The sequence below is a fragment of the Ostrinia nubilalis genome, chromosome 27, assembly GCF_963855985.1.
Source record: "Ostrinia nubilalis chromosome 27, ilOstNubi1.1, whole genome shotgun sequence".
Taxonomy (NCBI): Eukaryota; Metazoa; Arthropoda; class Insecta; order Lepidoptera; family Crambidae; genus Ostrinia; species Ostrinia nubilalis.
This window is the reverse complement of record NC_087114.1, coordinates 6159623-6174960: the sequence shown is the minus strand read 5'-3', so window position 1 is coordinate 6174960 and position 15338 is coordinate 6159623. Positions and strand designations below refer to the sequence as shown.

Sequence of the window (15338 nt, the reverse complement as noted above, 5' to 3'; positions counted from 1 at the left end):
ATATGACGGATTGTACAGCGCCCCTAGCGGAAACTATCAAGAACTAACATTTTCATATCTTTATTTAACGCGCTCACTATTGAGGACATTTGATTTAAACACACTAAGCTCTCTGAGCTCAACGGTATTTCCAATAATTTTAAAAATGTGTAATTACAGTCAATAACACATTATGGTTGCCCTAAAATTAATATAATTACTTAACTACTACTTAATATTCCACAGTATATCCTCATTGCCTTCATTTACTACAAAATACTCAAAACAAACTATCACTCCATCCTTTTCTTCCGCAGCGATCCTATGCGCAGCGGGCATGCTGCTGTCTCCCTCCATCTACTTCGTGGAGAGCGAGACGGCGCTATACGTGGTCGAGTGCGCGTACCGAGTGCTACTCACACTCGTGTTCTACACTGTGTGCGTTAAGGTGGTGGAGTCTTATCCTGCTAATTTAAGGTTAGTGGTTTTCGACCAGTGATGTTATTCCTTATATCAGGCCTGTTCATCTCCGCGAGTTTACATCGAAAACAAAACACGCACGATGGCCCACCTACAGGATACTATTCGACAAGGCCTCACATACGAGTGAACATTGACTCACGCACGCGTATTCTTGTATATGATGGAAGAAAATAAAGAAAATGGTGTACTAAATACTGTGCAGTATTTAACTGCCTAAATAATAATAAAAACACAGAATGTACTTTTTTAAGTTGCCTCAAGACACTGAGAGGTAAATAAGTAGTTAATATTATTCATGACAATTCATGGTAAATCATGTATTTCCTCCGCCATGTTCCGCAGTTTGGCACCTCACGTCACATCATTTTACCGAAGTCAGCCCTATAGCTTCGGCGCAGTGCCGATCACTGACGTTTGTCAACAAAATGGTGCTTGACTCTTGAGACAGACTAAATTACACCATATTGTTAATGGCATTGAGCATACATTTTTTAAATACCTTCGCGAAGTAAAACTTCTGTACGTAGTACTTATTATTATTCTGTGCTTATATCCGTAACCGTATCTATAACCGAAACTACATATCCATAACATCCCTATTTGTTTTAATTTCGTCCGTATCTTAAAAGCTTAAAGTTCAAATTGATGTGGGATCTATGTAAACTATATGATTAAAGACCCTTTTTACAATACCAGTTCGACAAAATCGTTTTGTGAGGGACCAGACCAGCTCCCCTAGATAAGTTGCCCTTTTTAATCGAGAAAATCGAATCCGTCGTAACTCCATAGAAATAAAGGACCATTCGACCATTTTTTGACTGGTTTGCTATTATAATGTGCACTTTGTATAGATCCACTGTATAGAAACTTCAAAATCTCCATAATTAAATAATTGATCACGTTCAGGTCGCTGTGGAAACCCTTGGGGGTGCCATTTTCCAAAAGTAGATGTCCTTTTTAGGGTTCCGTAGCCAAATGGCAAAAAACGGAACCCTTATAGATTCGTCATGTCTGTCTGTCCGTCTGTCCGTCCGTATGTCACAGCCATTTTTTTGTTAATTTTGATTTGTTATTCTACTTTATATGCGCACATCTATATCTGTCTGGCCCTAAGGTTATCTGAAGAAGAATGCCGAATGACATAAAGTTCGTCTTATGCATTTACTGTGATTTATGTGCATAAGAGTTTTAAATATGTAAATAAATAGTGTAATGGCTGTTCAAATCCTTCGCCTAAATTCATACTTCGGGCCTTTCGCTCCTAACGTTCGTATGAGTGTAGGAACTATAGTCTGGTCTGCGAGCACGAAGAATTTTGTCCAATGACCCCAAGCTAACCATCCTTATCACTCGCGCGTAATTATGTTGCTGTCGCGCTCGCACACTCACTGCGGGCGCCCGTCGCACAGTCGCGACAGCAATATAATTACGTGCGAGCGATAAGGATGAGTAGCTTGGGTTCATTGAACAAAATTCTACATGCTTACAGACCGGGCTTTAGGCGTTTTGCTACGCAACTCTCGACTTTATTATCACCGGTTTCGCGCAAACAGTCGAGTCGAAACGCGTCACATAACCTCCCGTCCTTTGCAATATTAATTGTGTCTAAGTGCCTCTGTCCGCCTCCGTCCTGTTTTCACAAACTGTATTGTGTATAATCTAAATATACAGTCTGTCCGGGCATGTAGTGATCAAGTTTGATCACTACAAGCCCGGACACATTGTATAAAAGGAGAAACTGACTGACTTACTGACATATCAACGCACAGCCTAAACGGCTAAACGTAGGCACTTGAAATTTGGAAGGGACGTAGCTTAGGTAGCGTAGAGGCGCACTAAGAAAGGAATTCCCGAAATTCCCACGGGAACGGGAATTAGCGGGAAAATCCTTTTGTATGAAATCTAAACCGCTTATGTTAGACGCTTGAAATTTGGCATGCAGATACCTTAGTAAACTTAAAGCTTAATTACCACAGGATATTGCAAAATTCCCACGGGAACGGGAGTTAGCGGGAAAAAACATGTAAACAACATTGTAAGATAGATCAACAGGATCCACGCGTACGAAGTCGCGGGCGGCCGCTAGTGTGTGATAAATACCACATTATAAGACGTGCAACATCCTAAAAACCGTGTTTATCTACAGCCTAACACCCTGTATAAGTCTTTATTTATCTATTTCATCCGCAGGTGTACAGCGCACGGCCTGATTCTCTCCGCGGCGTATATGGGAGGAGTGGTGGTGCGAGGGGTGGGACCTTTTAGTTCGCCACTCACCTGCGCGCTGTGCGCAGTGCTGTGCGGCCTAGCCTGCGCTTGCGCCGCGAGGCCGGGGTAACTATCAGATATTATATCCTTGTTACATATAGCGCCATCTAGTAACTAAGAAAAGTTTGCGGGACATTCAACGAGGCATTGCTCGCCCTGTGTCTGCTAGGCCGGGGTAACTATAATATATTATGTACTTGTTACATACAACGCCATCTATTTAGTTACTAAGCAATGTATGTCGGACATTCAACGTGTGGAGTTACTATGCAGAAGAAACGACGTGAGACTGGGGTAACTATAATTAATTTAAACTTTACACAACACCATCTAGTCCCAAACTAAGATTGTGAGTCCTTCTAACGCGATCTAGCGCGTGTCCCGCGCTTGCACTGCGTGACCGGGGTAACTAATATATCCTTAGACATTACAAAAAGCGCCATCTAGTATTAGTAACTAGGCAAAAATTGCGGGACATTCAACGCGGCATTGCCTGTCCTGTGTCTGCGAAGCCACGGTAACTATATTATGCATTCTTGGACATTACATCCAGCGCCAATAGTAACTAAGCAAAGTTTCAATATGCGGAAGCTATGCGACGTGAGAGACCGGGATAGCTAAAGCCTGGTCCGTGAGCACGTAGAATCCCGTCCAATGACCCCAAGCTACCCATCCTTGTCGCTCGCGCGTAATTATATTGCTGTCGCGACTGTGCGACGGGCGCCCGCAGTGAGTGTGCGAGCGCGACAGCAACATAATTACGCGCGAGCGACAAGGATGGGCAGCTTGGGGTCATTGGACGGGATTCTGCGTGCTCACGGACCAGGCTTTAGTGATAACTAGGCAAAAATTGCGGGACATTCAACGCGGCATTAACGCGGTATGTATTCTTAGACATTAGATCTGGTAACTTAGCAAACTTTACGAGTCTTTCAACGCAGTATTAAGTTGTGCCTACGCTACACGACCTGTATGCCTAGGATGCGCGCCGTGATAAGCTTTTATCGAGGCACGCGATAAGCCCTTACGTTAGTCATCTAAAATCGTCGAAACATTTTTATCACGGCTCGCATCCTAGCCTAGCTTAGTAAGTATGATATACTCGTATATCCTTGGAAACTATATACAGCACCATCTAGTGATTATATCCTAGAAAGCTACATACAGCAACAGCGATGGCGCTGCATCTCTATCATCTGCTGCATGATTGGTGGATTTTGACATATCTGTCAATGTCATGTCAAAAATAACCAATCATGCAGCATTTGGACCTCACGTCTACGTATTGCCATCTGGCGGATTTTTCAATCGCGAAAACCTCGATTGTCGCGAGTAGAGTACAGCGCACGGGCTGATTCTCTCCGCGGCGTATATGGGAGGAGCGGTGGTGCGAGGTGTAGGACCTTTTAGTTCGCCACTCACCTGCGCGCTGTGCGCAGTGCTGTGCGGCCTAGCCTGCGCTTGCGCCGCGAGGCCGGGGTAACTATCATATATGTATTCTTAGACATTAGATGTAGCACCATCTAGTAACTATGCTAAGTTTCAAGATAAAGAACCACTATACGGAAGCTATGCGACGTGAGACCGGGATAAATATGATATATTATGTACTTGTTATATAAGGTGTTATTTTTTATACTGATCATACTTTACCAACGCATCTAATAAAATCATACAAATACAACCCAAGTGTTTTTAAAAAAAAATTCAGGCTAGTTTTCGAGTAAAACGACAAAGAATGTTTCGAAAAAAATAAAAAATAAATCATCCTTTGAGCGCGGTGAGTATTCGTTTACGCACTATCGTAGTAGCCGGCCGAGGGCAACGACCGCTGCCACGTGCCGCGCCGCGTGAGTCGGCCATATTGATATCGCTGCCAGTCGCTCCGCGCCCACAGCACGCGCCGAGCCGCCGATCGGCATGCGGGAGCTCAACAACATAAATAATCGTCCCAGTCCGTCCAATGCGCCCAAACGTATTGCAGTGTATGTGCGAGTTATTACAATGCCGCGCTTGATCAATAACAAAACGCAGGTGAAATTATGTTTCGGGCACACTAACTGGCCGACGAGAAACATTGACGAGTCGAAAACCTTCACACCTTGCTTGTTTGGAGCCGCGCAGCGCTTCAGGGAGCGCAGCCGTATCCTGACTTGACGAGATCCCGTGCGCTTCGAGGACGAAGTTCTGGATTTCAATTTCAATCACCGGCACAGTGCTGGCGGTACCCAGATGCGAGCGCTGCAGACGGCGGCTTTTGCGTAAAAATACGGAATGCCTTATCAAGGAGTTGTTGCCAGAGGGCCACGACCGCGACCGAGTTCTATCGATGGTTATTGCGGAAGTCTACCTAGGTACATACCTACAGTGTGATTTGGACAGATGAGTGCTTGTTTACGCGAAAGGGACTTTTTCCGTAAAAAAGTTAGTGCGCGAATTGTGAATACAACATCCGACGTGGTGTCTAGTGAACAGCAAGCAAGTGTGCAGCCCGAAAGCATTACCTCAATTCGATCGTGGCTAGATTAGACAGTGCAAGACAGTGTTTACGTGAACATTCAACAAAGGCTTGACGTTCAAAATGTATTGTGATTAGTGTAATAATAACCTAGGAACTTTAAATAACAACATTCAAAATAGGTAAATGTGTGAATAAGTAAAATCAATGAATCTAAAGTGTGATGGCAAATCATAATTTAGGAATTAAAACCAGGAAAATTGATCAGTGAGTTTTATTTACAACACCTACTCATATTCAATATTAGGGTGCATTTCCACTGAAGCGAAGCGAAGTAGTAATAGGTATGTACCTATCAATTTTTTATTACGTCTCTAAATAAATTGCGTAGGCATTACGAAACCGTAGATATTGAATTCCAATTTCTATCCTTTTTTAAATTTCTAGTTTAACGCGGATGATTCGCCTCGGTTCGTTGGAAAAGTCCCCCGCTATTACACTAATGAAAATACACTTATTTACCTACTTATGTGGCTAGATTTTGTTTCTCCCAGCGTGTAGTACCTATTAACATGACGTAACATCGTACATACTCACGAGTGATAATTTTTGGTAACGTAGGTTTAGTGTAATCTAACCTTTATGTGTGTGAACGTTGAATGAACGCGCGGCCATTGTTCGTACTCGTATGAATGAAATGAGTAAAGAAAGAGAGAGAGGCAGTGAGTGAAGACAGGATGGTTGTAAAAATAATATCTTTTTTTTGTTAGGAAAAGTAAAAACAAAAACTAGCCTGAATTTTTTTTTAAAAACACTTGGGTTGTATTTGTATGATTTTATTAGATGCGTTGGTAAAGTATGATCAGTACAAAAAATAACACCTTATATACAGCGCCATCTAGTTACTAAGAAAAGTTTGCGGAACATCCAACGCGGCATTGATCGCCCTGTGTCTGCGAGGCCGGGGTAATTATAATTATGAATTCTTAGACATTACATACAGCGCCATCTAGTACCAAACTAAGATAGTGAGCCCTTTAAACGCGGCGTTAAGTCATGCTCTGACGCCGCTAGACCAGGGTAACTATGATATATCCTTGAAGAGACAACGGAATGTCAAGCTAAATACTGGTCTCTAATTACTTATAATAGAGGCGTTTTTGCTACAAATATTTTACAGACTAATGTTTTTTTTATTTTATTTTTTCCATATAAATACACACAGTAAACATTAATATTTTCTGCCAAACTGTGACACAGTTTGTCGGCAGCAGTTCTCACAATACTGTTATTACATAGCCTCTAAATAACATACGTATAGGTACAGACGACGGCACGCCAAGTAAAACACTTAGGTTGAATGCCGTCGGCTTTACATTAGATAATAGCATTCTTAAGTCCCAAACAATAGTTGCGGGGCGTCTAGTGGTAATCAGCACGAGCCCATAGTCCCGAAGTGGTGGCAGCTAAGTACTGAATAAGAGCTTTGACTTCAATCATCGTTCCGAGTAGAGTACAGCGCACGGCCTGATTCTCTCCGCGGCGTATATGGGAGGAGCGGTGGTGCGAGGGGTGGGGCCTTTTAGTTCGCCACTCACCTGCGCGCTGTGCGCAGTGCTGTGCGGCCTAGCCTGCGCTTGCGCCGCGAGGCCGGGGTAACTATCATATATTATGTACTTGTTACATATAGCGCCATCTATAGTCTGGTCTGTGAGCACGTAGAATCCCGTCCAATGACCCCAAGCTACCCTTCCTTGTCGCTCGCGCGTAATTATGTTGCTGTCGCGACTGTGCGACGGGCGCCCGCAGTGAGTGTGCGAGCGCGACAGCAACATAATTACGCGCGAGCGATAAGGATGGGCAGCTTGGGGTCATTGGACGGGATTCTGCGTGCTCACGGACCAGGCTTTACAATTAATTTGAATTTCACTCAGCGTCATCTAGTCCCAAAATAACCTTGTAAGTCCTTCCAACGCGGTGTTGAGTTGAACGCTGTGCTATACTGTGCATGCTGCACAGTATAGCGCTTCCAACGCTTGCGTCGTGAGACCGGGGTAACTATGCTATATCCTTGGACACTACATACAGCGCCATCTAGTCCCAAAAAAAACTTATAGAGCCTCAACGTTCCATTTACCTCGATCGTTCCGAGTAGAGTACAGCGCACGGGCTGATTCTCTCCGCGGCGTATATGGGAGGAGCGGTGGTGCGAGGGGTGGGGCCTTTTAGTTCGCCACTCACCTGCGCGCTGTGCGCAGTGCTGTGCGGCCTAGCCTGCGCGTGCGCCGCGAGACCGGGGTACGGTTTTCTTCTTTTCATCCTTTTCAGTCCATTAACCCTTCACCAGTAGCCTTATTTATATACGGATTTAGAACTGTTTTTCAATGGGACGACTTCTGAACGTCAGCGAGATCTTGACTGTCAAAAAACCGTGAATTAGGCCACAGGCTCAAAAAAAGTAATTGGTTTTCAACCATATCTTGATAGCATAAAGTTAAAATTGATGTGGGCTCTGTGGATACCAGAGCCTGGTTAAGGATTAATGAGGCTTTTCGCGTATGAAAAATCCGCCAGATAGCAATACGTAGACGCGAGGTCCAAATGCTGCATATTGGCTGGACTAGCCCCTCCCCTCTAATCTCGAGATTGTTCAAACTGCGTTACGTTAATAGGTATGTGCTTCATTGGATTTATAAAAAAAAATACATCAAAAATAGTCATATTTTAAGGGCGAAACACGGTTTGGTGGATTCAACCCATTATTCTCGCAATTTCACATTTTTTCTTACTGAAAAAAATAATAATTACGTGATAGATGCCAGGAAATCAATCATAGAATCCAAACAATTGGTTTTAATTTAACAAAAAAATTGATTTAGGGTTGAGTTTTTAATCGTCGGATTACTTTTAACTGAATAATAAAATTGACATTTTGACATATTTCCCATACTGAAACTGTCAATATGTCAAAGTTATTCTTCAGTTATTTAGATTGAAAAATCTGCCCTTATTTATACTAGGAGACATTATCATAATACCTAATCTAGACACTTGATTTTCATACCTATTTCTTTCCAGGTTCCTACACTCGGGTCGTGAGTAGTAATACTACAATATTATCGACTAGAATATGGACTTGCCAATCGACCGATACCAAAGCGTCTTGACTGATGATGATGATTTGTGAATGCTCTGTGACTGATTCACCCAGGGGTATTGAATAGTGGACCTTTGAAATTGAGGGTAGTTTTGGCATGAAATTAAGGGTAGATAGAGAAGTTAAAACATTTATGAATAATTTCAAAACTTCTCTTAAAAGATTCTCACACTAAGGCCCAGAATAGACGGTGAAACGCAACTGCAACGAAACTGCAACTTTCTGATGATTCTGATAATTGAAACTGAAACTGAAAGTTTCATACTGGTCGCGTCATCTGTGGTCTCTCAACGGACGCTATGGCAGAAACTTAGATGCAACTCAAAAGTAACTAGCAGTTGTCAATGTCAATTCAATTAGTCCCAGAACAGACGGTGAAATGCAACTGCAACGAAACTGCAACCAGTTTCGTTGCAGTTGCATTTCACCTGTCTGTTCTGGGACTAATTGAATTTCCACCTATTAATATCCAATGAACTGTAAAATTAAAATTGATAAATTCTCTGTTATAAAAATTAGAGTGGAGACTAAAGTAACTGATGATGATGATAAAAATAAATATAAGTGAAGTTATCACCAAGATCAATGGCTCAACTATTCAATACCTTATCTGGAAATGGTTATTTAAAATGAACTAAAGTATAATACAAACTCTGAAAATTTTAATAACGTCATTTCTTTCTGGAAAATAACAAAAAAGCCTTGGGAAGGTCTAATGAAACTTTAATATATTGGCAGCTCTGTTATACCCAATGGCCTCTAGAATATTAAAAAAAGTTAGACTTGCATTCACACAACTATTTTTTTTACTGGCAAGCTGATTTCGGATATTTTAGTAAATTTTAAATAACCAAGGTTTAACATATCAAACGACTGATTGAAAACTAACAATTACTAACAAAACGACGAGCAATAATCAAATTGTTTTGTAACAATAATTTTATTGTAATGACATTTTATTTAAATAAAAATACCTTTTATTATTTACATTAAAATTTACGTCACTGTCGAAAAAACGGATTTATAATTTCAAAATGACGTTAATTTTTAATTAATGTATTATTTTTTGAGTCAATATCAAATTGTATATATTGTGTATACATAAATGAAGTCGTATCATATTATAAAAACGCCATTAATTCATCTCATCTGTGTTCAAAATAAATGTATATTGAGAAAGAAATATAATTATGTATGTTTTTGTTTAAAATATAATAATGTTTTAAAGCAGTATTTAATTATGAACATAACAAATTAGTTTAATTGGTAATTTTATAATTGGATAATAATTAAATAATCAATGTGTATATTTTTGTATTTCTCATATCTCGTGCAATATTTCTTTATATCGCCATTTTAATTGTGAATTTATTATATTATTTAAACTACGTCATATAAATACTCGGACTTGACTATATCCCATTCGGGTGTCATAACTACTAATCTGTAAGAAAATATGAGAAACCAAATCTCACATAAATAGTAAAAACAGTTTACAAAATGTACACATACATTTTTGTATACAAATTGTTGTTTACAAATGAAATGAAATAAAATAAAACATTGTATACAAATTAAATATTTCAACCAATCAACGTTAAAAACATGAAAATTTTATTTTAGATTTGGTTTCTCGTATTGTCTCAACTACATAGCTACGAACAACTAGTATTTCAATTTATGATAGCGTAAAATATCGTATAGTAATGAATGTACCTAAAGGCTGAACATATCTTAGAACGAACGCCAATGGTTGTATGTCTGTACGCACGCTGGCTATTGAAAACGTATTTATATGAGCAGCTACTTTCAATGTATAAGATTCTGTATACATTTCGTTAAAAAAGGGCAGGTAATTAATAAAATTAATGTATATTTATTACTCTCTTACTAATAAAACTTTACACGCGTGTTGAACACTAGTTTAATGTGTATTACGAAAAATTTCACTTTTAGTGTTCAACGTCTATGTGCTTTTTAGTAGAAAAATATGTAAAATTTGTATACGTTTGCAGTAGCCAGCGAATCTTCGTACAGACTGTTATTTATAAATTTGATTAGTGACAAAATAAATGTTCTAATAGCACCATCTCTGAGGAGAGTGATTACGACTATTTGCCACACAATTTGCGACTGTGCAGATAAATATTGTGCCACCCATACAATCTTCTCTGTGGAATGGACAATCTATATTGTATACATGTCGCAAATTTGTGGCGTTAAGGTCGTAAATCACTTATTTCACCTAATAACTGTGAATTTGTATAAAACCCAGTCTGCCCTGGAAATATTGTAAATAAATTATTTGTACGTTATTGTGAAATTCGATACGAATGGTATTTCGTTTTAAAATTGTGAAGAGTATAGTTTTACTGAATAGTGTCCGACCGAAACTAGTTTTACGACCGAAACCGAAACCGAAAACGAATTTCGGCAACGGTGTCTATTTCGGCCGAAACCGAAACTTCCTTACAAGGCTACGTTATTATAATCAGTCAGTCTTTAAATTTTTGCGCAACCAAACGGACACCAGGTGAGTAACTCTCTATAGAGCTGTATACATTTTGTTGGTAGCGGCGACTGGTTGCGCCGCCATGGTGTCCCGGTGAAATATAGCCCTTATAGTCTAGATTTTTTTTAATTACTCGCAATATTCAGGACATCTACATAACCCGTCCCATGGTCGGGTCTTTTACCTTAATAATTTCTCAAAACAAAATTGGTAGTACGTAATTTAGTATCTACTGTACTTGCCACTTGGATACCTTGGTGATAAATACTAAAATGAACTTTGAAACTGTGAATCCATAATATTATCACCATGAAATGCACTATAGTCATTACTAACTACTTAACTAATGTTTGTTTGTTACGTTTAGCATTTGCGAACCAAAAAAAAAATTATAGGTTAGATTAAACTTGATTATACTTTTATCAGTCATATTGAATATTTTTTTTTGGTGTTTACACCCGCTCTTATGTTATAACGACATAAAACGAGATAAAACTGACCAAATTCAAAATAAATCACTCGAAAACTCGCCACCACAACAAAACAAAACTAACAGCAATTACAGCAAACAAACAAGCGAGCGAATCACGACATTGGCTCTGATCGGATTCATTCACTCATTCAACGCGCCGAACATGACCGATAACAGCGCGGAAACTTCCGAATGCACATTCGGTTTCGGTCGTAGTTTCGGCAAGTTTGCCGCCGAAAACGAAACTAAACCGAAACTCGTGATTTTACCGAAACTCAACCGAAAACGAAACCGAAACCGAACATTCGGTCGGACACTATTACTGAAGTGATGTTAATTTTCGTCGTGTCCGCCTATTTCAAAAGATAATATTATACATTTATACTTTCCGCGTTTTATAATTAAAATTTAACATTATATTGTTATTTATATACAAGTATATTTTTAAAAAGGCCTACAAAATTTCCAGGTCAGGCTAGATTTATTGAAATAAACATAAATTTAATTATTAGCTTTAAAATAAATGTAGTGAAGCCATATCCCTAAGTGATATTATCATAGACTGCTTTTATTTCCTAGTTCAATTGAAAAAGACATTATTATTATTTTGTATACATCACAACGTTGCCATCGCTCGGTTGTATATACTAAGTATACCATGCCATATTTTAGTTTTATTATTTTTATTCGGGAACAATTATTCGATTCGTTTACGTATATTATTGTTTAGTGCGCTATTTAGAGTTAGTTATTATTTATTCATGTTTGATATGAAATTATGAAGTGTACTTCATCAGTGTACAAATAAAACACATTATGTGTTTTATGTATAGTCGAAAGTGCGTACTGTAAGAAATTAAAATTCAACTTATAACCGATTCTTGGTCCATGTTTGGTTTTCGTAAGTGTAGATACCAAAATTAAAATCCCATAGGTAATAGCAAGTTTGACAGCATGCAGTTTTTATATATTTATAGAATTAAAACAATTACAATTGATATGGAACATCGAAGACTTGTAAAAGCAGTGATTAATCAATTTTTTGCACTTCTATCAGTATTTGAAAACATAATACAAATAGGGATGTTTCCTATGTAAAAAAGCAAGAGTGAATTAGTCCGTCAGTTAACTTTCGATTCCACACGTATTTTTCACGTTTTCAAACTAATGAAAATTGAAAGAGATGAAGCGCGCCAGAGTTCAGATGAAAAGGCACGTGACGTCAAGGTGTGCTTAAAAGTGTAGCACTTTGTGACGTCACGCCGAACTTCAACGCACCATTACTTCGTAAATACTTCTTGGATTGTTTCAAAATCTGAAAGAAGTCCAAAAAACTAAGGTTCAATTCAAAACCCGTGCGAAAGGAAAGTTTGTAAATCTACATTTTTCATTGTAATCATAGTGATAAAATAGCTATAGTCTTTTTCTAATGATGTTAAACGAAATGTAAAAATCTAAAATACCCAGTTATTGTATCTCTTTAAATATAAAACGAATGATCACACACTTTGTTAATGATAAAATAGTCGATTTGTTAAAACAATAGATAGTAAATAAACTAATTTATTATCCTTTCTCACTATGCCAGGAAACTTCAAAATTAACTAAGATTTTCTGCCAAAAATTTTAAGCCTTCTAATTTTTTACCGATTTCAAAAAAGGAGGAAGTTCTCAATTCGACTGTTTTAACTCAGCAATGTCTTTGCAAAATAAATCCCATGTATATGTGTTAAAGATCATTCTGCTTTAGACAGTAAAATACTGCATAAAATTATCAATACAAAATCACCTCTCAACCGTATACGTAAGATTCATTTTGCTATATCCATGCCTTTTAGTTCTTTGATGCCATCATACTGTTAAATTAGGTAAATAAAACTAAATATATTTTATTATATTTTTTGGAAGTCCTATTGTATACTCCAGCATAGCCATTTATCCCTAGTCACGCTTATGTAACAATAAATTAATCACATATTGTAAAGTCAACCAATTTGATCGCAAATCAAATATTATACGGGACTATTCCCACCTCTCGTTCCCACCGCTGCAACTCCTGTGTAGCCAGGATCTACAGTTTGACCGCCAATAAAAACCCAACCAGTGAAAGTTAAGTTTGTTCCGGGGGAAAATTAAACTGTCATTGGACCTGCAACGAAATTAATCAGAAAAATATTTTATAGAAAAACTTGAAGTGTGTATGAAATTAGTCATTAAATCAAGCCCGTAAGGTTCAAATTAAAGTGGCCCCATAAAGAAAATAATGTTCTAATAATAAATAAGACAAATTGGTTGACTTATCTACACCTAACTAACAGTTTTTTACACAATCAATCTACTTTTGAGTAGTCTGAAATGTTATGTTAACATATTATAATGATTTGTCTTTTCAATTTCTGTTTTAAAATAAAGTTTAAAGCATAAACTCTTCTTCGTAAAGCGTTAATAGTCCTCCGTAAGCGTCAATACCTTTCAATGTTGATTATAAGAAAAAAATAATAGATAACAATCTTATTAAACGAACTTATGCTTACGGTAGCCTCTTAACGCCAACAATGTGTACCTACCTATACGTATTTTTTTGGATTCAATCAAACTTCAAATTGTAATTTTATTACTTTAGTATTAAAGTTGATTTTAGTGTTCCAATATAAGTTTGATGATTTTCTTGCAACTGCGTTTTTAAGGTATAGACTGAAAAATTGTAAGTCGCTGATCGTGTAAATATAGTAAGTTTAAATAATACATATGTTGACATTTACAATACTGGTGTGTTTTATTTTTCAAGAAATACCTCAATGAGGGCTATCGTTTTATAAGTATAAAACGAAACCACGTATGACAGACTAGTACCTAGTATTCACAAACGATGCTTGTATAAGTGAAGCAGCAAATCGAACGCAAAGCGTTGAACAGAGCTCTGTGATTAGTTCGTGTGTCACCCTGTGCGTCCACGCGCACCTCATAGTATTTTTGTGAATACGGGCGTATGCCCACAAGAAACCCAAAGGAAATATGTATCTATAATAATCACAAGCTTTGGGACTATTTTAAGAATGAAAATGGTCAACGATTTTGAATTTTGATCTGGGGGCACGGCAGTGCCCCCACCAAGTCGAGCAAAAAAGCGGCACGGCCGTACCATCCTTTTCTCGAAGCAATTCAGGCCATTTTCGACCGCCTGTAACTTCGTTGTGGATAAAACTAGAAGGCTGAATTTTCATTAGCTATGCAGGCATTGTAAAAACACGGTATATTTAAAATTTCATTCAATTTGAACCAGTAGTTTAAGAATTATAACGGGTCAAAGTTACTTAATTTTGTCACTCACTGACTGACTCACTGACTCACCGATCATCAAAACTCTAAGGCACTTCTAGCAGACCTAGAAGCTTCAAATTTGGAATATAAGTAGTGTTTGGTGTATGAATCAAGGAAAAACTAAAATATTTGGGGGCACGGTAGTGCAACCGCCAAGTCGAGTAAAATTTTTCAATTTCGGTCCAGTTTTCTAGTACATAACTGCTGTCTACAAAATACAAAAAGAAATGATATTTGGGGGCACGGTAGTGCAACCGCCAAGTCGAGTAAAATTTTTCAATTTCGGTCCAGTTTTCTAGATACATAACTGCTGTCTACAAAATACAAAAAGAAATGAGATCCCATCAAAAACAATACTTGTCAAAAAAACCAAGTCTCGCAACTCAGTTGTTCTACGGTAAAAAGTTGTGAGATCCATGTAATACCAAGTCCAGGCCAGGAAATCTTTAACGTTTTACATAAATATATTGACTTGGCCATCGCATGAAAACACGTGTAAATTAAATTATTTAGTGCGATGGCCAAGTCAATAATTTATGTAAAACGTTAAAGATTTCCTGGCCTGGACTTGGTATTACATGGATCTCACAACTTTTTACCGTAGAACAACTGAGTTGCGAGACTTGGTTTTTTTGACAAGTATTGTTTTTGATGGGATAGTATTTTTCTCGAGAAATAATAGAAACAC

At 38.1% G+C, this 15338-nt stretch overlaps 1 protein-coding gene across 1 annotated transcript in view; it reads left to right on the top strand.

The window, feature by feature from the left end:
* Positions 1-2800, top strand: part of LOC135084801 (synaptic vesicle glycoprotein 2C-like) — a 33397-nt gene extending 30597 nt beyond the window's left edge. The window contains exons 15-16 of the mRNA XM_063979539.1: positions 297-456; positions 2653-2800. Of these exons, the coding sequence (XP_063835609.1) occupies positions 297-456; positions 2653-2800 (308 nt within the window). The remainder of the gene's footprint in view (positions 1-296; positions 457-2652) is intronic.
* Positions 2801-15338: the final 12538 nt, after the last annotated feature.